The sequence below is a fragment of the Balaenoptera acutorostrata genome, chromosome 12 (assembly GCF_949987535.1).
Source record: "Balaenoptera acutorostrata chromosome 12, mBalAcu1.1, whole genome shotgun sequence".
NCBI lineage: Eukaryota > Metazoa > Chordata > Mammalia > Artiodactyla > Balaenopteridae > Balaenoptera > Balaenoptera acutorostrata.
The window spans coordinates 13,498,909-13,524,331 of record NC_080075.1 but is presented as its reverse complement, the minus strand read 5'-3'; the positions used below and the strand labels follow the sequence as shown (position 1 = coordinate 13,524,331).

At 40.7% G+C, this 25,423-nt stretch overlaps 2 protein-coding genes and 1 gene segment (V, D, J or C); 1 reads left to right on the top strand and 2 right to left on the bottom strand.

Annotated features, from left to right (window-relative positions):
- The window catches only part of LOC102997302 (immunoglobulin kappa light chain-like), a 97,747-nt gene that overhangs the window by 25,103 nt on the left and 47,221 nt on the right, over positions 1-25,423 (bottom strand). The window lies entirely within an intron of this gene.
- Positions 3,603-4,143, bottom strand: LOC130709447 (immunoglobulin kappa variable 3-11-like). The segment is given in 2 exon segments: positions 3,603-3,907; positions 4,095-4,143. Coding segments are annotated over 2 exon segments (354 nt in total).
- On the top strand, positions 16,373-17,745 carry LOC130709446 (lysine-rich coiled-coil protein 1-like). Its single transcript, XM_057558765.1, has one exon. The coding sequence runs from the start codon at positions 16,460-16,462 to the stop codon at positions 17,231-17,233; it is 774 nt and encodes a 257-aa protein (XP_057414748.1). The 5' UTR covers positions 16,373-16,459; the 3' UTR covers positions 17,234-17,745.

Below are 25,423 nucleotides of genomic sequence, written 5' to 3'. Positions count from 1 at the left end.
CTGGACCTATAATATTATGCAGCTTGTTTAGAAAGAAAAATGAAACAGAAAAACTCATCTCTGCAGTGTGAGAGCTGAAGAATTGAATAACGTTGTGGCATTTTTTTCCTATTACATCTCAAAAACATGTTTCCAATGAAACACAGTTAACACTGGAGGGACCATTCATTGTAGTTCTGTGATTTGGCACAATTTTCCTCACCAGGAACACAGAGCAGCAGGAGACCAAGGACCTGGGCCAGTGACATCATCTCCTTGTCCCTCAACTGTCCAATGATGGTGAGCCCCACACCCCATCAAGGTGCAATTAAAAATCTCTTAGCTGGAGGGCAGTGCCTGGGGACCTGGGTGGACATGCAAAGATTAAAGAGATGGAGAAGATGATGCTCCAGTGTCTGGAGGAGACTCAGGAGGAGACGTGGGGATGAGAGAGAGAGAGAACAAATCTATCCATAGTTCTTTCTCCACCTTTTTTGGTCTGGTTGCTCCTATGCCTTTGAAGTGTCTTTTATGCAAAATACGTAAGACCATGGAGAGGAAGAAGGGGACAGAAGGCTCCAGGCAGTCTGTGCCTGTGCTGTTAGCTTGTTTTTCACTTGTTTGTTTGTTGACTATGCTCAGTTGTTTCTGTCAGAGGAGATCCTGAGCAAGGATGGGGCAGCTGGGCCTGTGGGCTTGCCTTGGTGGGGAAGTTAGTGTTTGAGGCTCAACCACTGTGGGAGGACTCTTCAGGGTTTGAAGACAAAAATAGACTGCATAGTCTTCAGGCTCCAGGTCCCCAATGGTGAGAGTGAAGTCTGTCCTGAACCCACTGCCACTGAACCTGGTGGGTACCCCACTAACTTGGGTGGAAGCATGGTAAAAGAGACTTTTTTCTCACACCAGTTAGAATGGGTATCATCAGAAAAGCTACCAACAACAGATGCTGGAGAGGGTGTGGAGAAAAGGGAACCCTCTTGCACTGTTGGTGGGAATGTAAATTGATACAGCCACTATGGAGAACAGTATGGAGGTTCCTTAAAAAACTAAAAATAGATTTACCATATGATCCAGCAATCCCACTACTGGGCGTATACCCAGAGAAAACCATAATTCAAAAAGACACATGCACCCCAATGTTCATTGCAGCTCTATTTACAATAACCGGGACATGGAAGCAACCTAGATGCCCATCGACAGACGAATGGATAAAGAAGTTGTGGTACATATATACAATGGAATATTACTCAGCTATAAAAAGGAACGAAATTGAGTCATTTGCTGAGACCTGGATGGATCTAGAGACTGTCATACAGAGTGAAGTAAGTCAGAAAGAGAAAAACAAATATCGTATATTAACGCATGTATGTGGAACCTAGAAAAATGGTACAGATGAGCTGGTTTGCAGGGCAGAAGTTGAGACACAGATGTAGAGAACAGACATATGGACACCAAGGGGGGAAAACTGCGGTGGGGTGAGGATGGTGGTGTGCAGAATTGGGCGATTGGGATTGACATGTATAAACTGATGTGTATAAAATTGATGACTAATAAGACCCTGCAGTATAAAAAACCAAACAAAACAACTAATACTAAACTTTCATTGGGTTATTTGTATGGAAATATGTTAATATAAATGTTTCAGACACTACGTGAAATTTCTAAAAATCTTATATGTTCTGGTATAATGTTATAAGTCATAATTCTAGTTATTACTTTTAAATGTATATCTCAGAAATAACTAAATTTCCTTGTCAATTACACTATTATGAACTTTCATCAGATCTTTAACCGTGGGCATTTTTACGTCTTTTGTCATTTACAGACAGCTCTGGGTGTACTCTGATGCTTTTGCAAATATGTTCCTATAAAAGGGTTTCATCTTCAAGGAATTCATGGAAAAGACGCTGACAAGTACAGGTTTCTGGTAACTGTACTGCTGAACTGAATGAATAAGCATTTTCAGAACTCTAATGAAAAACTAATGAACTCATAAAAGTGCTAACAAAAGATCAAGATAAAAAAAATTAATTACATGGGACTGAGTGAACTGTTGAGGATGATTATAATTTTTGTGACTTTCTGTTTGAATTAAAAAAAAAATCCCACAGGGACTCAGAGGCAAAGAATATACAAATCAATTTTCACTGCAAAGTAAAGGAGCTGTTACAGTGGAGGATTACTGGACTGAATGTCAATGTTATGACATAGTATGAGTGTGTTTCGTGTTTGGTAATTGCAATCATTGCTGCCTTTGTTGTGGTCATCCATTTACAATGCTTGGTGTCAGTCTATTTATCTCTTGTAAAAATGAAATACAGTGTGTGTGTGTGAAAAAAAAATCTCTAGAGACCCTTGAACTTGAAGACCTGATGGAACTGTGCATTCTTTCATATTCATAGGACTATGTAACTCTTGAGGATCTTTAAAATTAGATCCAATTGGATTTTGGATATTTTATATATATACATATATATATGTTTGGTTTTATTTTTGGCCGCGCCACGCGGCATGAAGGATCTTAGTTCCCCAACCAGGGATCGAACCTGCGGCCCCTGTAGTGGGAGCGTGGAGTCCTAACCACTGGACTGCCAGGGAAGTCCTGGATTCTGGATATTTCACATGGTTTTCTTCTGACTCAAGGGCAGAACGTATAGGTTCATGCTACTAATATTCCCTTTGAGTCAGAAAATGTCTCCTAACTGCTATTTTTAACAGTTTCTGTATTCTTCATGACACCAATAAACGAGTTAATAACATGATTGAGTAGCAAACTCAACAGTAATGCTCAACAGTGTTTCTACTTAAATTCTTGATTCTGTGATTGTACTTCCTTTTCTTTTATACTGAAAATCTTGATTCCTAAAATAATACACACAATCACTAGTATGTTCATTCTAATACAAGAAAATGGTTTCAAAATACCATATTAATATGATCAATAAAGCTACAGAATAAAGTCTAAGATTTAAAAAAAAATCCTGTTGAGATTTTGATTTTGACTAGGTTTTTTTCAATTTCTTTGAATAATATTCTGGAGTCTACAGTGTATTTTGTTATTTTTTCCTAAGTATATGATGCTTTGGATGCTCTTGTAGATGGTGTGTTTTGTAATTTTAATTTTTATAATTTGTTGCAGTTATAGAGAAATCAAATTTTTTTTTTTTTTCTGTATATTGACCTTGAATCCAGTGGTTGGCTATTCCTCTTATTGATTTCAGTAGTTTTTCTGAAGATTATTTTGAATTTTCTCTGCACACAATCCATTCATCTTGACAGTTTTAATTCTTCCTTTCCAGTTCTGTTCTTTGTTGTTGTTACTGTTGCCTTATTGCACTGGCCAGGACACGTATATCTTTAAAGGCATCCACTCATGTGAGTCTGATCCAATGCCACTGGCAGAGAAATTGTACCTAAACCTGGCTGTGCATTTAAGTCCAAGAAAAATTCCAGGAATCCGCGTGCAAATCTTGTCATGGGGTTACTTTTCAGAACGTTAGGATTTCCAAATAGAGGTAGAGATGCTGAAACTGTGCAGCCATCACAGCAGCTGCTTATAAAGGAAACAGCTGGTATAATGAAAAACCCTCAAAGGTTTGCGGAGCCTTTTGTTTCACATTGAATCACTGTGGATACCCGCTATAGTGCTGATAGCAGTAATAAACAGCAACATCTTCAGGCTCCAGGCTGCTGATGGTAAGAGTAAAGTCTGTCCCCGACCCACTGCCACTGAACTGGGCCGGGATGCCAGAGGCCCTGGTGGTTGCATCATAGATGAGGAGCCTGGGAGCCTGCCCAGGTTCCTGCTGGTACCAGGCTAAGTATTTGCTAACACTCTGACTGGCCCTGCAGGTGAGGGTGGCGCTTTCCCCTGGAGACAAAGACAGGGAGGCTGGAGACTGTGTCAACGTGGCTTCTCCAGTGGTATCTGAGATTGGAAATAAAACAAAAAAGTCACTCATGTAATCTAGATCCTACTTGTTGTCTTCCCAACAGGGCTAGGATCAGCGATCTACACTGAGCTTTAATTTTTTGCTTGCTGAGCAAAGATGCAGGACCCAACTGCATGAACCAAATCTTCACTGACATGCAGAACCACCCCATGTTCCTCTCACCTGGGATCCAGAGTAACAGGAGGTAGAGAAGCTGAGCTAGGGCTTCCATGATCCACTCAGAGGCAGATCCGAGGCAGATCTTCCCCAGAGCACTGACTCAGGCATAGATATGGGCTCCGGGCAACAGGGTGGGCCGGGAGGAACATGCAAAGCAGCTGGGGTGGGGCGAGCTGGGTTTCCAGCTGCAGAAACCACGTGCCTCCTCTTCTCTACACTTGAGCAACCCATCCCCAGGTGGGCAAGTCAGAAAAGCCTATTGACTTAGTCTGAGGGATGAATTTTTCTCCTTTCGTCACAGAATTTCCTTCCCGTGTCCTCTCACTTCATTATTCACCTGGATTCAGAGAGATGGTGTTAGGTATAAGCCTGCTGGAAACAAAATAAACGCCTTTGGTTCTATTTTCCTCTTTCTACCAGCGCTCTGCCAAGATGTCTCCCTTGGTGCATGCTTGGGTCTAAATGGATTGAGAAGTTTATAGGAACTGTATGTTCCAGATACACCTTTCATTTGCTGCACGGTGCTATATCCCAAGGGCACTGCCCAAGAAGTCACCTTATTCTTTGTTAGAATTAGGAAAGAGTAATATCAGGTTAGGCCAGGCAACATGGTTGTAAGGGTAACCACAACTGCACAGATGAGGAGGACCCTGGATCTCCCCTCCTCCCTCCCCCCTCCCCCCTCCAGTGTACTGATACCATATACATGAAGACAGACAATGGTACTGTCCATGCAGGCAGAGTTAATTACTCTGTATCTATCATGAAGGAGAAAGATGTAATATGCCAGATTTACTTCTGGAAGATTACTAGGTTATTTTGTAGTGAATGGATTATTCATTCCTTGTCCAATAGATTTTTAAGAATTTAGAGCCTTTTCACATCTATTCATATTATTTATCTTCTTTATATCACTGAGTTATGGGGACATATCTGAATTTGTACTTAAGATTTGTACTAATATGAGTTGTATCATTTAAGAGTAAAATTTTTCTGTATTGTTGGGAGGAGGTTCTTGATCCCTGATCACAGTTTTGTTAAGGAGAAGCTTACGTCACACACTTTTCACAGTATTATATATGTGAAGGGTGAATAGTCTCATACCCAGAAAAACCAACAGGTCACATAGACCATACTACTAGTAAGATAGATTTGAAGCCCAGTGTGGTCACTTTTCATTCGTTTGTCAAATGATTGCTATATATTTAATGCAATTTGTTCATTTTTCTGTTTAATCTATGACTTGATGAAGTTTTCTTGCTACGAATCCAAACTTGCTGATGATTCTTGGAAGCACATTCAAGTAGAGTTTGGTCCATCCCCTGTCTTAAAATTCTGAGGGTTGGGGAACTAGTGATGATGCTGGGTTGTCTGCGGTCCTATGATTAGAGTGATATTTTGCTCTCTTCAGAGTTCGAAACATGCTTTTCTTGCTTTCTCTCCAACTAAGGCAGGGGTTTTCAGGTATGACACAACACCAGAAACTGCAAGAAACTTTATAACCTCCTTCCACTTAGAACCTATGGATACTGAGGCCAGAGCGGCTTTCTCTTTGACTCTGATGCTCTTAATAAGATAAATTATTAGCAGTACCAATGAGAGATGCTATGAAGGAGAAGAGCAAAAAAAATATGCACAGCCATGATTTGTAAAGAAAGGACCAGACACTGGTTATCTGTCGTCACCAACTGCTCATCTCCAGCTAAGCATTTATGAATGTTCTGTCCCACCATTTCCATCCAGGCCAGCCAAGGTCAGAAATTTTCTATCTCTACATCTGAGAAGTATCAGCCACCTTCCTAACTCCATTTGCTATTACATGCTAGATGCTCTCTGCATTGCACACACCACTGCTTTCTATTCCCTCTTAACCCAAGCTATTCTTCTTTAGAAGTTAAGGTCTTCCTTAGACCAAGTGCTCATGTATACCCTTGCATCTCTTATGTTCCCTAAACCTGCATATTCTACCATACTATCACCAAATCTTTTCCAGATCTTAAGAGAGCATAGTTTTCAATGTTTGCATTTAGGACATTAGAGCCCAAGCATGATGAGGAAGCAACCACATAGGAAAAGGAAGGGGGAAGACCCTTGTGGGGTTTGGAGCCCATAATATGGAAAGGGCATCTGTGTGGGGTGGAGTTGGAAGTGCAACATGGGTTGCTGGGGCTGGAGCAAGGAATGATGGCACTATTTTCCCAGTTTGGGTGTGCCAGCTGATGGGTGTTTAAGGGGGATGTTCACGTGGGCGGGGGCCCACAGTGCAGGAGTCAGGGCGCAGACTGGGTGAGGAGTCCACCCGTGCAGGAGGCACAAAATGGTGATGGCTGTGCAAGGGCTATCAGAGCTGGAGCAAGGTATATGTGTGTGTGGGGAGGGAGGTGGGGTTGTCTGCACAGGAGGTGGAAGGGACAGCCACCCCCGGAGATTGATTTCAAATCAATTTGATCAAGTAGTTTGATCAAGTAATTAAATGCAATAATGATACTTGGAGTCAAATTTTCACTGTTAGAGAAAGAGTCATGAATAATCGAAGGAGAGTGTTAGAATAAACTCTGTGGTGTTAGATGGGAATTGGAGATAGTGTAAACCCTTGGGCTTTTGTAGATACAGATATGAATATGCACATGTATATATGTGTGTGTGTAGATAGATAGATGATAGATAGATAGATGATAGATAGATAGGTAGATAGATAAATTTTCCCTAGGCTGGAAGCAATGACACCCCGGTCCCAAATAGCATCCATAGTGCTCAAATCTTGGTTTCTAAATACCATTCTCCACTAAAAGGAACCAATAATTCTTGGAGAAATGTCTGATTCTGGATCTAGGACAGGAAAAAAGCCAGATGAGCCTGGACCATCTAGTTCCAGAAACTAAAGAAATGCTCAAAGAATGATGGGGTTGTGGCAGAAGGAAATAGAAGCCAACTTCAATGGTTCACCAACTGGCCAAATCTGGGAAACTTTGAGTATCAAAATAATTAATGATGGTAACATATTATAACCCATTGATAAAACTAGGAATCCATGAGTTCATACTGATGTTTTGATGAGGAATAGGGATTCATATAGTATCAAAGAACTTATTCATATGTTCTTATTAAGTACAAAGGGGCAAAAGTAACTATGCAGCAGAGGTCTGGCAGGCACTACCTTAATTAAAGATTCTAAGGAAACATCATCAGTAAAGGGACAGATTGAAATCATGCACCACCTGATAGGATGCAGTGAGAAGAGCAGAACTTTGCTTCTGGATATTACTGCACATTATGGGCTGAATCATATCCCCCAAATTCATATGTTGTAATAGCCAGTGGTAATTACCTCAGGATGTAACTGTATTTGAAAATAGGTTCATTAAAGAGGTAATGAAGTTAAAATGAGATGTGACCACTAATCCTGTATGTCTGGTGTCCTTAAAGAAGAAGAAATTGGAACACAGACACACACACATAGGGAAGAACATGTAAAGACGCAGAGGGAAGATGGCAACTTGCAAGCCAAGGAATGAGGCTCTGAATTAAGGATTACAAGAGGAAAATATAAGTGCTTCAGGGAGGAGTCACTATAAATCTGAGGCACAAGAAGAAGAAGTGGATGTCTCTTTCATCTAGGAAAACTTCATTTTTCAAGAAAAAATGGAGAAGGGTAAAATGGAAGAAGGTTCCCTTCACAAGACATGAATATTAAACATAAAAAAGTGCTCTTCTAAAACTAGATCCAGGCCACTTTTATATACAGTGTATTGATTTTTGTCACTGACCTGTGTCTTGTGTAGTTTCATGCTGCAGAGACATGATGCACTGAAAGACCACTGTTTGTAATCAAGAGATGATTTGGATATCTGACAATTAATGAGACTACCATTGGCTTTATTTTCCCAGGAAACACAAGTGTTAAACTGTAGTGATTTTTTTCCGCTTTCCTCTGACTCCTTTTTATGATGCAGGATGAGGATAAAATAAGTGCACCTGGACATTCATTGCCCCATTCACCCTGTGTAATGACATTTCTTCAGGGGAGGAATCTCAGAGGGAGTGGGTAGGAGGGGCAGCAGAAAGCTTATTTGTGTATTATCTGTCCCTCCCATTAGACTGAAAGCTCTATGAGGTCAAGGGTTCTGATGGAGTTGTTCAAAATGTCCTGTGCCTAGGAGAGTTCATGATACTGTTTGTTATTTGTGTAATTCTATATATATATATATTTCATTTGGAGTAGGAATAAATAAAGAACTGCTCTAGCAGTGCTTGGGAGCTGAAGCTATTTACTTTAGGTCAGTTAGAGAAAGAAATCTGAGAGGACTTCAAATGATATTCGAGAAACTAACTGATTGACCTAAAGATTAGTAACAAGGGTGGTTCATCGGTATGTGGCAATTCATTTTCTAAGACAGCATATGTGTTAAGGGAAATATGAGAGGTATAATTTGGATGTATTGAGAGCTTATGAGCTGTCCAAGAGGAACTTCAAATATGAATTTAAAATTGAAAAGAGAATCTGAGATAGATACAAACGTGTGCATAATATCTTCATTCTATTCCGTGACATGAATATATTTTATATACTGACGCCATATTTATATGTTTTAAATAAGTCCTGTATACGTACTCACAATTAATTTATTTATTATAAGTTAATTTATGTTTTCAAGTTTCCTTCAACTGTTTTGAAAAAGTACAGCTGTATTAAGAAAATTTTACATTTGGGAATTTTGGCGAATTGTATTGAAAATCACAGTTGTAGGTTGGTTTCTGGGCCTCTTTTGGGCATACAATCACATCTCCTGGGGTAGTGATACTTTTGTCTCCGTATTTTTATTATTTGTCTTCACAACTCACTGCACAGGCACTTTTGATTTCATGCTCTGATGCTTTGCATAGGCTCCTGGAGCCCTAGGCTGGCTGCTCAGGCTCTATTCATGGGGTTTCCTGGAAATGGGGCCTGAGTGCATCGGATGGGTGAGCAGCATCAAGATGATGCCAGAGCCACAATTTCTCACCTTCCTGGTCCTCTGGGTCTCAGGTGAGAGATTTAAAGGAGAAATATCTTTATAAAACTAAAAATTGACTTTACCACGCAGAATGAATAAACCGTTTTACCTAAAACAGTGTGATTAGGTTTGACAAAGAACAAACCGTACATTTTTAAGATATATATTTTAATATATTCATGATGCAATATATGGTGACTGGTCCATTGTGATTGCAGGTGCCTCTGGGGCCATCGTGATGACCCAGTCTCCAAGCTCCCTGGCTGTGTCCACAGGACAGAGGGGCACTATCAACTGCAGGTCCAGCCAGAATCTTTTTTTTTTTTTTATAAATTTATTTATTTATTTTTCGCTGTGTTGGGTCTTCATTTCTGTGCGAGGGCTTCCTCTAGTTGCGGCGAGCGGGGGCCACTCTTCATCGCGGTGCGCGGGCCTCTCACTATCGCAGCCTCTCTTGTTGCGGAGCACAGGCTCCAGACGTGCAGGCTCAGTAGTTGTGGCTCACGGGCCTAGTTGCTCCGCGGCATGTGGGATCTTCCCAGACCAGGGCTCGAACCCGTGTCCCCTGCATTGGCAGGCAGATTCTCAACCACTGCGCCACCAGGGAAGCCCCAGCCAGACTCTTTTATACTCCAACCAGAAAACCTATTTTGCCTGGTACCAGCAGAAACCAGAAGAGTCTCCTGAACTGCTCATCTCCTGGGCATCCATCCAGACATGTGGGAGTCCTGATTGATTTAGTGGCAGTGGGTCCACAAGAGATTTCACTCTCACCGTAGGCAGCGTCCAGCCTGAAGGTGTGGCAGTTTATTATTGCCAGCAGTATTAGATCAAAGCGTCTTACGGTGCTTCAGCCTCAAATATAAACCTCCTCCCTAGAGCCATGGGTCAGGGAGTATTTGCTGCACCAGCTGCTTCCTTCCAGCTCAGCCCTATTTCTCCCTTAGCCGTAGGAGAAGCTATGTCTCCTCTACATTGTTCAAAATTTCTTTTTATTTTTTATTAAAAAATTTTTTTTATACAGCAGGTTCTTATGAGTCATCAATTTTATACACATCAGTGTATACATGTCAATCTCAATCACACAATTCATCACACCACCACCACCACCACCCCCAACTGCTTTCCCCCCTTGGTGTCCATACATTTGTTCTCTACGTCTGTGCATTGCTGTGCGTTAATTTTGTATCCTGCAACTTGACCAAATTCATTGATTAGCTCTAGTAGTTTTTTGGTGGCATCTTTAGGTTCCTCTATGTATAGTGTCATGTCATCTGCAGGCAGTGACAGTTTTACTTCTTCTTTTGCAATTTGTATTCCTTTTATTTCTTTTTCTTCTCTGATTGCCGTGGCTAGGACTTGCAAAGCTATGTTGAATAATAGTGGCGAGAGTGGACATCCATGTCTTGTTCCTGATCTTAGAGGAAATGCTTTTAGTTTTTCACCATTGAGAATGATGTTGCTGTGGGTTTGTCATATATGGCCTTTATTATGTTGAGGTAGGTTCCCTCTATGCCCACTCTCTGGAGAGTTTTTTTCATAAATGGGTGTTGAATTTTGTCAAAAGCTTTTTCTGATCTATTGAGATGATCATATGGTTTTTCTTCTTCAGTTTGTTAATATGATGTATCACATTGATTGATTTGCGTATATTGAAGAATCCTTGCATCCCTGGGATAAATCCCACTTGATCATGGTGTATGATCCTTACAATGTGTTGTTGGATTCCGTTTGCTAGTATTTTGTTGAGGATTTTTGCACCTATATTCATCAGTGATATTAGTTTGTAATTTTCTTTTTTTGTAGTATCTTTGTCTGGTTTAGGTATCAGGGTGATGGTGGCCTCATAGAATGAATTTGGGAGTTTTCCTTCCTCTGCAATTTTTTGGAAGAGTTTGAGAAGGATGGGTGTTAGCGCTTCTCTAAATGTTTGATAGAATTCACCTGTGAAGCCATCTGGTCCTGGACTTTTGTTTGTTGGAAGATCTTAAATCACAGTTTCAATTTCATTACTTGTGATTGGTCTGTTCATATTTTCTATTTCTTCCTGGTTCAGTTTTGGAAGGTTATACCTTTCTAAGAATGTGTCCATTTCTTCCAGATTGTCCATTTTATTGGCATAGAGTTGTTTGTAGTAGTCTCTTAGGATGCTTTGTATTTCTGCAGTGTCTGTTGTAACTTCTCCTTTTTCATTTCTAATTTCATTGATTTGAGTCCTCTCCCTCGTTTTCTTGATGAGTCTGGCTAATGGTTTATCAATTTTGTTTATCTTCGGAAAGAACCAGATTTTCATTTTATTGATCTTTGCTATTGTTTTCTTTGTTTCTATTATGTTCATTTCTGCTCTGATCTTTATGATTTCTTTCCTTCTACTAACTTCGGGTTTTGTTTGTTCTTCTTTCTCTAGTTCCTTTAGGTGTAAGTTTAGATTGTTTATTTGAGATTTTTATTGTTTCTTGAGGTAGGCTTGTATTGCTATAAACTTCCCTCTTAGAACTGCTTTTGCTGCATCCCATAGGTTTTGGATCATCATGTTTTCATTGTCATTTGTCTCTAGGTAGTTTTTGATTTCCTCTTTGATTTCTTCAGTGATCTCTTGGTTATTTAGTAACATATTGTTTAGCCTCCATGTGTTTGTGTTTTTTACGTTTTTTTCCCCTGTAATTGATTTCTAATCTCATAGCATTGTGGTCAGAAAAGATGCTTGATATGATTTCAATTTTCTTAAATTTACTGAGGCTTGATTTGTGACCCAAGATGTGATCTATCCTGGAGAATGATCCGTGCGCACTTGAGAAGAAAGTGTAATCTGCAGTTTTTGGATGGAAGGTCCTATAAATATCAATTAAATCTATCTGGTCTATTGTGTCATTTAAAGCTTGTGTTTCCTTATTAATTTTCTGTCTGGATGATCTGTCCATTGGTGTAAGTGAGGTGTTAAAGTCCACCATTATTATTGTGTTACTGTCAATTTCCTCTTTTTTTAAAAAAATTAATTAATTAATTAATTTATTTATTTATTTTTGGCTGTGTTGGGTCTTCGTTTCTGTGCGAGGGCTTCCTCTAGTTGAGGCGAGCGGGGGCCACTCTTCATCGCGGTGTGCAGGCCTCTCACTGTCATGGCCTCTCTTGTTGCGGAGCACAGGCTCCAGACGTGCAGGCTCAGTAGTTGTGGCTCACGGGCCTAGTTGCTCCGCAGCATGTGGGATCTTCCCAGACCAGGGCTCGAACCCATGTCCCCTGCATTGGCAGGCAGGTTCTCAACCACTGCGCCACCAGGGAAGCCCCAATTTCCTCTTTTATAGCTGTTAGCAGTTGCCTTATGTACTGAGGTGCTCCTATGTTGGGTGCATATATATTTATAATTGTTATATCTTCTTCTTGGATTGATGCCTTGATCATTATGTAGTGTCCTTCCTTGTCTCTTGTAACATTCTTTATTTTAAAGTCTATTTTATCTGATATGAGTATTGCTACTCCAGCTTTCTTTTGATTTCCATTTGCATGGAATATCTTTTTCCATCCCCTCACTTTCAATCTGTATGTGTCCCTAGGTCTGAAGTGGGTCTCTTGTAGATAGCATATATATGGGTCTTGTTTTCGTATCCATTCAGCGAGCCTGTGTCTTTTGGTAGGAGCATTTAATCCATTCACGTTTAAGGTAATTATCGATATGTATGTTCCTATGACCATTTTCTTAATTGTTTTGGGTTTGTTTTTGTAGGTCCTTTTCTTCTCTTGTGTTTCCCACTTAGAGAAGTTCCTTTAGCATTTGTTGTAGAGCTGGTTTGGTGGTGCTGAATTCTCTTAGCTTTTGCTTGTCTGTAAAGCTTTTGATTTCTCCACCAAATCTGAATGAGATCCTTGCCGGGTAGAGTAATCTTGGTTGTAGGTTCTTCCCTTTCTTCCCTTTCAGTATATCATGCCACTTCCTTCTGGCTTGTAGAGTTTCTGCTGAGAAATCAGCTGTTAACCTTATGGAAGTTCCCTTTTATGTTATTTGTCATTTTTCCCTTGTTGCTTTCAATAATTTTTCTTTGTCTTTAATTTTTGTCAATTTGGTTACTATGTGTCTCAGCACGTTTCTCCTTGGGTTTATCCTGCCTGGGACTCTCTGCGCTTCCTGGACTTGGGTGGCTATTTCCTTTCCCATGTTAGGGAAGTTTTTGACTATCATCTCTTCAAATATTTTCTCAGGTCCTTTCTCTCTCTCTTCTCCTTCTGGGACCCCTATAATGCAAATGTTGTTGCATTTAATGTTGTCCCAGAGGGCTCTTAGGCTGTCTTCATTTCTTTGCATTCTTTTTTCTTTATTCTGTTCCACAGCAGTGAATTCCACCATTCTGTCTTCCAGGTCACTTATCCGTTCTTCTGCCTCAGTTATTCTGCTATTGATTCCTTCTAGTGTATTTTTCATTTCAGTTATTGTATTGTTCATCTCTGTTTGTTTGTTCTTTAATTCTTCTAGGTGTTTGTTCTTTAATTCTTCTAGGCCTTTGTTAAACATTTCTTGCATCTTCTCGATCTTTGCCTCCATTCTTTTTCCGAGGTCCTGGATCATCTTCACTATCATTATTCTGAATTCTTTTTCTGGAAGGTTGCCTATCTCCACTTCATTTAGTTGTTTTTCTGCGGTTTTACCTTGTTCCTTCATCTGGTACAATGTCCTCTGCCTTTTCATTTTGTTTGTATTTTTGTGAATGTGGTTTTCCTTCCACAGGCTGCAGAATCGTAGTTTGTCTTGCTTCTGCTGTCTGCCCTCTGGTGGATAAGGCTATAAGCTTATTGGATAGATGATTGCTACAGGGGCTCCTTCTTGATCTGTGTCTCAACAAGTGGCACCTATCTGTCTTTTTGATTATAGCCATCCTAGCAGCTATGAAGTGAAATCATTTTATTATAAAACATATTTAGGGATTCCCTGGTGGCGCAGTGATTAAGAGTCCGCCTGCCAATGCAGGGGACACGGGTTCGAGCCCTGGTCTGGGAAGATCCCACATGCCGCGGAGCAGCTGGGCCCGTGGCCACAATTACTGAGACTGCGCATCTGGAGCCTGTGCTCCGCAACAAGAGAGGCCACGACAGTGAGAGGCCCGCGCACCGCGATGAAGAGTGGCCCCCACTTGCCACAACTAGAGAAAGCCCTCGCACAGAAACGAAGACCCAACACAGCCATAAATAAATAAATAAATAAAATTTTAAAAAAAATGTTAGTTTAAAAAAAAAAACATATTTAAACATATAAGGAGAGAAAACAGTATTATGAACGCTCATGTACCCACCATCCAGTTTTAACAATTATCAACATCTTTTTAATCTTATTAGTGACTTTTTACAGTTTTATTGAGGTATAGTTGACATACAGTAAACTGTATGTATTCCAGGTATACAGTTTGATAGTTCTTGAAGGGTGTATATACCCATGAAATGATCACCACAATTAAGATAGTAAACATATCCATACCCACGAAAATGCCACTTATAGTCGCTCCCTCCTACTTTTTCCTGCCTCATCCCCAAGCAACCACTGTGTTACTACAGGTTAGTTTGCATTTTCAAGACTTTTATATATATGGAATCATATATTATGTACTCTTTTGTCAGGCTTCTTTCATTCAGCATGATTATTTTGAGATTCATCTATTTCAAGTGTATCAATAATCTATTCCTTTTTATCATTGATTCCATTCTATAGATATACCACTAGTTGATTTATGCATTCACCTGTTGATCAATATTTGGGTTTTTTTTTTCCTTTCCAGGGCTATTACAAATAACACTGCTATGAACATTCATGTATAAGTCTTTATGTGGACATATACTTCCTTTTCTTTTGGATAAATACCTAGGAGTGGAATAACTGGATCGTATGTTAGGTGTATGTTTAACTTCCTCAGAAACTACCAGACTGTTTTCCAAGTAGTTGTGTCATTTTACATCCCTACCAGCAATGTATGAGAATTCCAATTGTTCCACATCCTCACCAGTCTCTTTAATTTCAGTCATTCTAGTGAGTGTGAGGTAGTACCTTTTTGTGGTTTTAATTGACATTTCCTTGATGACGAATGACATTGAGCATCTTTCATTTGTTTATTGTCCATTTGTATATATTCTTTTCTGAAGTGTCTGTTCAAATCTTTTTACCCATATTTAATCAATTATTTGTTACATTATTTTGCTCTAGTCAGAATTTTTATACTGTTTGAGTTGAATAAGAGCTAAATTTTCTGACTCACCAAATTAGGCTTCACTTAGACTTTCTTTTTAATCTCAAATTGCCAGTAAAGCTAGCTGATCATTAGTGACTCTAGATTGCTCTCAGACTTGTTCTGTTAATGGAAAGAAATGTTTGTTTCTACGTGGGTTAGGCTGCCTCCTAATTTTTGGAAATAAAGTATAACACAAAAATATCTAGCACATTGTCATCTCATAGTGACTTTTCTGTTAGATTTGTAATGCAGGATTTGAGGTGGGGTGAGAGAAAGAGAAATAGTAGTTGTACTGCCCCCACCCCCCAAAAGAAATTTAAACAAGCAAAGACTAGCACTATCTGCTTTACATTTCTTTTGAAACTTTTCTCTACATAAATCCTAGCCCCTCTCAGCTGTCACCTCCATTTCCTTCCTTAACCCTCCCCCCAGTGCTTTACTAGAGAACAAACCAGAAGGCATTCTAGAATGCTTTTTTCACCAATCAGAAGTAACGGAATGAAATCCAAGACCCTGTTCAGAAGATACGCAACTCTTTTCCCTAGTCTTTCCTCATGCCCTATACCTACGATTAGTTTTGTCTCATAGCTGAATTTCTAATTTCCAGCATTCCCAAACCATTTTACAAACATCATTTTATTATTAAGTCTTACAGTACTCTAGTCAGGTGAGTATATGTGTTCATTTTATTTTGTTTGAGTAAACAGAAGATTTTAAAGATCAAATTACTTCTCTATGGTTTATTACTTTTCTTAGACAACAGTATACAAAAAATTGACTAATCTGAACTTTAGAAATTGTTTGAACATTCACATCAGGCCAGTCACCATGGATGTGTAAGTTGTTAATCCCTACATTCCTTACGTTTTTAGCCCTACAAAAGAATTCTATATGTCAGCTCCTTTCTACCCTCTTCATCCCGCTTCTGAGAAAGATAAAATTATTTGTGAGCGGCCTAGGCGATATTTGACCTTTCTGATGCTCCCTTTTGGCATTTAATGTCATGATGTTTAACTTTCATGCCAAAGTAGGTTTTAATTTGTTTGGGCTTCTTTATTTTGTTTTTTGAGACTCTTTTCAAGAGTAAAGGAAATATTCAGCATAAAATAATATAGTAAGAAGAATTTTCTCCCATCTTCTCTACAGAGAATCCCTTGTCAACCTAATGAAGCATTCAAAGAAGACATCTGACTCTTTTCGAGATGAACTTGAAGATTACATCAAAGTGCAGAAAGCCAGAGGCTTAGAGCCAAAGACTTGTTTCAGAAAGAGGAGAGAGGATTATTTGGAAACCTGTGGATACAAAGAAGAGGTTAATTTTAGACCCAGGTGTAGAATGTTTGATCAAAGACTCCCTTATGAACCCATCCAGACCTACCAAAGACCATGCAATATTTCACAAGCAGTGGAGAAGCGGTTACCTCAGTGGCTACCAGCTCATGACAGCAGGCTGAGACTAGACTCCCTGAGCTACTGTCAATTCACCAGGGACTGTTTCTCAGGAAAACCAGTAGCCCTGAACTTTAGTCAACAAGAGTATAGCTGTAGCTCATACAGTGTAGAATCTGGAGTTTACAGGCACCTCTCCTTAGAAAACAGTACCAGTGCCCATCAAGCTAGTTATAAACAGATACAGCAGAAGAGAAAAAGACACCCAGAGGAAGGCCGGGAAAAACCAGAAGAGGAGCGGCCCAAGCATAAGAGGAAGAAAGCTTATGAGGAAATAGATTTAGACAAACACAAGAGCATCCAAAGAAACAAAACAGAGGTGGAAACAGTCAGAGTCAGTACAGAAAAGCTTAAGAACCGAAAGGGCAAGAAAAGCCGAGATGTAGCCTCTAAGAAAGAGGAACGTAAGCGTAGAAAAGAGAAAAAGGAACAAGGGAAAGAGAGGACAGAAGAGGATATGCTTTGGGACCAGGCTATCCTTGGATTCTGAAGCTCTTGCATTGGATCTCCTGAGGTTAAACTGAAAAAGTAGTTGAGGAGCTTGGTTTTATGATGTCCATGTTCATATCGCTTTTTTCATGTGAACAGGTACAAAGGCTAAGTGCACAGAAAACATTTAGTGTACTTGCTCTCCAACATGGAGATTACTTTTCCTCTCTTCTAAAATCATTACTACATTTTTCTTATACATAACATAATTTCCCTTAATGAGGGTGGCTCTGGTTTTATTCATCAAATTGCTATGATGGTGGAAGTATTTTTCCCTTGGGAGGTCATTTATTTTCAATTGGAGGATTAATAGGCTTTACAGAGTCTATTTCTTGATTGGGTTTTAGTTTGGGGTGGGTGTTTTTATATTAGTTTTCTCTGTGAAGCAGTTTAGATTGATTATTTTTTTCCTTCGTTAGATCTAACTTGCAGTATATTTTCTAGATTGGAAAGTGGAAAATGACATACATTATAATAAGCTTAAGTTACATACAGTTTTAAACGTTTCAAGAAGTCTTGATACAAAATCCATTTATATTTTGAAAATGTTTATAATATAATAAAGTTCTAATTTCTACAATTTGTTTTGTTTTCTGATTTCTACATTTTTGAACACACAGTGATGTGTTCCTATTCAATGAAGATTTCCTTCTGGAAGAGCAATAACTGAGCATATATCAACCCACTTTTTAGGGCAGAAATCGGAACGACCACAATTTTTCCAAATAGTTGAAATTGGGGAATTTATAAGAAAATGCCATTAGAGGGACTTCCCTGGCAGTCCCGTGGTTAAGAATCCGAGCTTCCACTGCAGGGGGCACAGGTTCCATCTCTGGTCAGGGAACTAAGATCCCCCATGGAGCGTGATGTGGCAAAAAAAAAAAAAAAAAAAGCCATTGGAATATTCTTTCCTGACCAGTGTTTTCATTCTGATAATCCCCTTTTTTACGATAAGCATATCAAGTGTTTGAGCACTGCTATTTTGTTGTAGAAAGAGTGGTGACCTGGGAATCTGAATCCCAGGATTGTAGACTCAACTATGCCATCAAGTTCTTATGTGACTTTGGGGAATTCACTTTATTTTCCTCATTATCAAATATACCTAGAAGGACTGGCCTCTAAAATGCCTTGGATAACAACAAGATGCTGTGATATGAAAATTCTCTTTGCATTCTACAATGTTGTGCTCACATGTTTATTGTAATATTAACTTTAAAATTATTTTGCTTAAATTATTTTTTATTATATATATTCCCTTCCCCTGCTCAACCCTCTGCATGTAACCAGTCTCCCCACCCTTGCTAAGCTGCTGCCTTACTCAGCTCTGACCCCTCTCTGGGTCCCCCACCTTGCCTAGCCTCCTACCTCAGTGGGTCCCAAATAGCAAAGAAGAAAGGAAGGAGGGCTTCCCCGGTGGCGCAGTGGTTAAGAATCCACCTGCCAATGCAGGGGATACAGGTTCAAGCCCTGGTCTGGGAAGATCCCACATGCCACGGAGCAACTAAGCCCGTGTGCCGCAACTACTGAGCCTGCGCTCTAGCGCCCGTGAGCCACAGCTAATGGTCCCATGTGCCACAGCTCCTGAAGCCTGCACGCCTAGAGCCCATGCTCTGCAATAAGAGAAGCCACCGCAATGAGAAGCCTGCGCACCGCAACGAAGAGTAGCCCCTGCTCACTGCAACTAGAGAAAGGCTGTGCGCAGCAACAAAGACCCAACGCAGCCAATAAATAAATAAATAAAATACATTTTAAAAAAAAGAAGGAAGGGGAGGAGGGGGAGAGGGTAGGTGACCCATTTTATTTTAAACTAATGACCACAAACCTCCAACCCATCAGTTTTCCCTAGTAAATTTCCCACCCTCAGAGATGTCTTATAGTCTCCCCTCTCTCCTCAAACCTTCCCCTCCCTGGTACCTGCCATACGGGGCCCCCTTTCTCTCAGCTGATGACCTCACCTCACACTCCAGTGAGAAAAACAGAAGCCTTCAGAGGGGGACTTATTCATTGTCCTACCACTGGATCTCTAAGCTTCCCTCAAGTATTCTGTTCTCTGTCTTCTCTACAATAATAGTGTCCCTGCTCTTAATAAAGACAAATCCCTCCCCACATGCACTGAATCCTACACCCTTTTACCTTTTCAAGGACTTCATCTCTCTCCTGCACCTTGAATCTCTCCTCTACTGGATTATTCCTTTATATGCAAACAAGCTTCTGTTTCCCCTCTTCAAAAAACAAAGTAAACAAACAAAAAAAAACAAAACTCCCTTGACACCCTACATCCTCTTTCAGCTATCTCCTTTCTCTTTCACATCAAACTTGTCTACAACAGCTGTGTATACTCACACCTCTCATTCTCCCCTCCACCTATTCTAGTTTCTGTTCCTACCATTCCTCTGAGGCTGCTCTGATTAAAGTCTCCAATGACTTCCATGTGGTCAAATCCAGCCTCTCAGCAGCTTCCATTTGGTTAATCAGTCCCTCTTCCTTGAAACATTCCTCTCTCAGCTTCCATAGCACCACATTCTCCTGATTTTCCCTACCTCCATAGCCGCTGCTCCTTATGGTCTCATTTACTGGTTCCTCTTCTCCCCGCCTCTGAATGCATCAGGTATATTGCATCAGGAGCCAATCCTAGACCACCACTCTTTCTAATCGCACATCCTAAGTGATCTCATCCAGGCTCATGGCTTTAAATTTACCTGTATGTTGATTTGTGGACTGAATGTGTCATCCCCCAGATTCATATGTTGACATCTAATCCCCAGTGTAATGGTATATGGAGCAGGTACCTCCCTACCTTTGGGAAGTAATTAGGTCATGAGGGTGGAGCCCTCATGAATGGGCTTAGTGCCTTTATAAGAAGAGGTCAGAGAGCTAGCTGAGCCACCCAGTCTATGGTAACGTGTTACAGCAGCCCAAACTGACTAAGACAGTTGATGACCTCTAAATTTCTATTTCTAGACTAGATTTCCCCCCCGAGTTCTAGACTCATAACCAACTGCATTTGTTGTTATTTCCACCTAGAACACCAAAAGGGCACTTACATCCCTCGTCACCAGTCATTCTTCCCTCAGTCTTCCTCATCTCTGCAAATAACAACACCATCTTGATTGTTCCAGCCAAAAATCACTAAACTCACACTTGACTCTCTCCTACATCAGAGCCATCAGTGATTCTTCCTGGTTATATCACCAAATTCTCTCTCCTATTGTCCAATTCTCCCCATCTTCATTGCCACCACCCTGACCCAAACCATCATTTATCTCTGGTATTATTTTGCTTTTATTTGTACCAAACAGGACTAATAGGTCTGAGAAAAGCTGAAAACTGGGAGAAGTCATCAGAGGCTCTGAGTTGGTGAGCGCAAAGCCAGCAACAGGAGTACTGAGAGACCAAATAGTATCATGGTCATCTAGCACTGAGGATTTCAGAAATATCCAGCAAATATTTCCTTCCAGAAAGACAAAGCCTTACCTGAAAAGAAAACTGCTAGGCTAAGAAACCTAATAGATCAGGGAAGTAACACCAGGGCTAAGGGAAAGGGAAGGTACCAATAGTAGGGAGCAGGGGAAAGTCCCAGGTGAAGAACCCGGAAAATTCTGCAACAGCAAAATACATCTGAGGTGAGAATGCCACCTTGCCACGCAAGACCCGTAGGCCTGTAGGAAATAGAGCAGAAACACTTTTCTGAACCGAGCTTAGCTCTGAAAGGCAGAGAAGTAGCCATATTTTGAGCCCTTCACTGTACCAAGAGGGAGCCCTCAAGCCATGATGCTGGGAAAGTTACCCTAGGCCATTCCCTCTCCACAAAATTGTGTTCACAGTAGTTCAGGTCACCACATTGCATTTAAACTTTGGAAAGGAGGAGGAGAATATGATCTAGCCACACAAAGTGTTACAAAAGAAAATTGGACTGAAATACTTTGACAAGACACCAGAAAAATGCAGACACAAAGCAGATGAAAACTCTAATCTGACTCTTCAAACAAAGCTGCAAGAGATCAAGAAAGCAATTAAAGCTTTAAGAAAAGCACATAAAGTGGAAAAAGAACTCTGAAATAAAATGGCCAGACAACTATGCAGCTGAAAAAGACAACAATTAATTCCAAGAAAAATAAAATATAATGCAGTAAAGAAAAAGTAATTGTATTTTTTAGTCAAAAATATTCATTGAGCATCAAATTTGAGCCAGACTTGGTTACTAAACAATGACCTTGAGAGACACAGGAAAAAATTAGTAAAAGAAAAAAAATCATTTCAGAAATAAAAGGAATACAAGAGAGTATAGACACCATAGAAAGAACAGGGAAATAAACGGTAAGAAAGAGTAATGAAGATAATCCAACAAAAGTAAATTTACACCTTGCAAGAAGGTGGTAAAGATAAAAGATGAGCAAAGGAGATCCAAATATACTGGGAGTCTCTAAAGAAGAAGAATGAATGAAGCAGCACAAACATTTAAAACTCTATAATTTGTGTTTATTAATGACAACAATATGTATACACATTTGCAAAACAGTTGCATGTGCACAGGCAATAGGCTGCTGACTTTGGGCGATGCATGGGGTGTTCGGAATTCTCAGGCTCCAAGACAGTTGAACTTTCAACTCTGACAACTTTGGCTTTGAATTTCAGTTGTGCACTCACAAGCTGTGTGTGGTAGATTCTTTGTCGGGGAAAATGTCAGCGATAATTTCCCCTCCCTGTAGCCACCCCTTGTTTCCCATCCAATAAGGCTGGGCTTGGCCATGTGACCTGCTTTGGCCAATGGGAGAACAGCAAATGAGATGCGAGCTGGATTTAGAAAAGTGCCTGTGTTTGCCCTCATGCCGCTTTTGGAACTCAGCCACCTCGTACAAGCCCTACTGAATAATGAGAGACTCGTGGCTATGTCTGCACCACCCAGCTGCCATTGAACTCTCTTCCTCCCTCTGACCATGGCCCCCCCCCCCAAGTCTTGCTCATCTTGACTAAGGACCTGGGCTCTGCATCTTTCCTGCCCACTCTGCGACGTTGCCTCATTCCCTCAATATGTATATCCAGATCCCATTTCAAAAGGATTCCAATCTCTCTCTGCTTTCGAGTTCCGCCAGCTCTTCTGTTCAGCTCCACGGGTCAGTTAAGGCGGTTACCACTCAACCTAATATTTTGCTGCTGTTGACTCTGCCCTGTTCTTCTTGTCCTTGTAGGTTTGTTTATTATTATTATTATTATTATTATTTTGGCTGCACCGTGAAGCTTGTGGGATTTTAGTTCCCTGACCAGGGATTGAACCCAGACCCTTGGCAATGAGAGTGCAGAGTCCTAACCACTGGACCGCCAGGGAATTCCCTGTGGGTTTATTTCTTTAAAATAATTTCTGAAAAAAATTTTTTTTTGCATTTTAGTTTTTTTTAATTTTGTTTTTTTTTAAAAAGTATTTATTTATTTATTTACTTTTTGGCTGTGTTGGGTCTTTGTTGCTGCGCACGGGCTTTCTTTAGTCGCGGCGAGCGGGGGCTGCTCTTTTTTGCGATGCGCTGGCTTCTCATTACGGTGGCTTCTCTTGTTTCAGAGCACGGCCTCTAGGCACACAAGCTTCAGTAGTTGTGGCTCGCGGGCTGTAGAGCACAGGCTCAGTAGTTGTGGCGCGCGGGCTTATTTGCTCTGCGAGATGTGGGATCTTCCCGGACCAGGGCTCAAACCCATGTACCCTGCATTGGCAGGCGGATTCTTAACCACTGCGCCACCAGAGAAGCCCCTTAATTTTGCTTTTAAACAAGGGGGTATTGTGATTGAATGTGTGAGTTTAATTCATCATCTTAAACTGTATCTTTCTTAAATTGGCTCCTTTGGGTTCTAAGTGGGGTTAAACTAGGCTGGTTCCTGGCTCTTCTCCCAATACTAATCAGCATCACATTTAAGGGCTATTAGTCTGGTGCTGGGGAAAGAAGCACAGATCACTCCCTTCCCCTTAACGCACCCTCCACCCCAAAGTGCCCTGATCATCCTGGCTGAGACTAGAGTTCCGAACCTAAGAGGGAAGGATGGGAAGAGGGCAGGGTGGCAAGAAAACAAACAACAAAGAAACAAAAAGAAAAATCAAGAAACCCAACAATTGAAGCAAGGAATAATGCGGACTTTTACATTGAATATGATGGACCTGTCCACCACTCTCAAACTCCCTTTGCAATGACAGAAAAAATATAAAAATGAGAATAAGTGTATTCCATGATTGGAGCATCACAAAGGATCCTGTTAGGAGAAAAAGAAAATTGGGGGAAAACTGCACAGATTTAAATTACATGATTGAAATGATGGAGCAACTAGAATCTAGAATCTTCCATTCCATCACAAAAATAGGCAGGGGTCCTTGAAGCAGCCAATACTAGTTTTTCCCACAAAGCCCTCAAAAAAGCACATGCACCTTGGAGTTAAAAGACATTGGGGCTGGAAGTGGGATGGGGGCTGGTGGAAGGTAGAGTAACACCTGGGATGCCTGGCACTTGCCCTTCAGGCCATGTGACTAGTGATGGAAATAAAAAGGGGTCAAGTGACAGGCATTCAACAGCAATGGGATAAACGTCTTCCAAAGCACCAGAAGAAGGAAAACAATTAATAAACCAAAGTAGCAAAATTCAGGACAAGGAAATAAAAAATCAAGAGAAAAATATGATAAACAGAAATATAAAATAAGATGGGCGGGCCAAGTCCAAATAGAACAAACTATAATAAAAGTTAAGTTATCCAAAGCTTGAAGGTAAGGCAAAATGATGACTACTGAGAAAAATTCTCTCCTTGACCAAACTCTACTCAGGCTCCTCTGAGCTCTCTTCTCAAGCAGGCCCTGAAGTTTGGGCTTCTGTGTTTATCACTGCATTGTCCAGTTTTAGCAAGAATCCTGCTAAGTCAATTTAACCAGAATTCCCCATCCTGCATCCCCCCTTGATATCTAATTGAGTTCCTTATATCCCATCATCTCCCAGGTAACGTCTGAGAACCCTGGCCTGCCTTCAGCAAGGCTCCCATCAGGTTGGTTCAGCCAGAATCAGAATTACCCCTGATGTTTCCTCTTAGAAATTTTCTATCCACTGACCCCTACCCTGCTCCTTGGCTATAAATTCCCACTAGTCCTTGTATTTGAAGCCCAATCTCTCTCCCCTTCTGTATAACCCCATTGCTGCATGGTGGTCCCTACACTTATGATGGTAATGGTCCGGAATAGGGTCTGCCTTACCATTTTTTTTTTTTTTTTGGCTGTGCTGCGTGGCTTGTGGGAACCTTGACCAGGGGTCGAACCTGGGCACTTGGCAGTGAAAGCGAGGAGTCCCAACCACCGAACTGCCAGGGAATTCCCAAGCCTTACCATTCTTTAATAACTGTCATACATGATTTTTCTTCAACACTATGTGTCCTTTCAAGGTCCTTTGATTTGCTAGAGAAATAAAGTTTGTTTGACTTGTATTTATTACTGATTACAGACTAGATTCCAAAAAGTTAGATATTAGCCTAGAAAAAACTGATATCATGAAAATGACAAATGATTTTTTTCTGGGAAGACCACTCCAAGGCTTATGGTTTTATTGCTCTGTAGGACATTAACCAGTTTTGAATCTTGTTTAGCAATCTTATTCTAGCCTTGATAGGGGTGTGTGTGTGTATGTGTGTGTGTGTGTGTGTGTGTGTGTGTGTGTGTGTGTGTATCTATGACCTCCTTTCACCAGCTTTATCATCTGGTTCTGTCATCAATAAATTAAATGAATCTTTGACACATGCTCACAATATATATGCATGAGAACTTTAATTTTTTTGGAAAAATTTGTACCTTGACAATATAAATGAGAAAAACTTTACAACTGAAAGACCAAGAACAGTGAATGAAACACACAAATCTGGCCATATGTTGTTGAAAAGAGATGTATTTAAAACTAATACATGAGGGCTTCCCTGGTGGCGCAGTGGTTGAGAATCTGCCTGCTAATGCAGGGGACACGGGTTCGGGCCCTGGTCTGGGAAGATCCCACATGCCACGGAGCAGCTGGGCCCGTGAGCCACAATTGCTGAGCCTGCGCGTCTGGAGCCTGTGCCCCGCGATGGGAGGGGCCGCGATAGAGAAAGGCCCGCGCACCGCGATGAAGGGCGGTCCCCGCACCGCGATGAAGAGTGGCCCCCGCTTGCCGCAACTGGAGAAAGCCCTCGCATGAACCGAAGA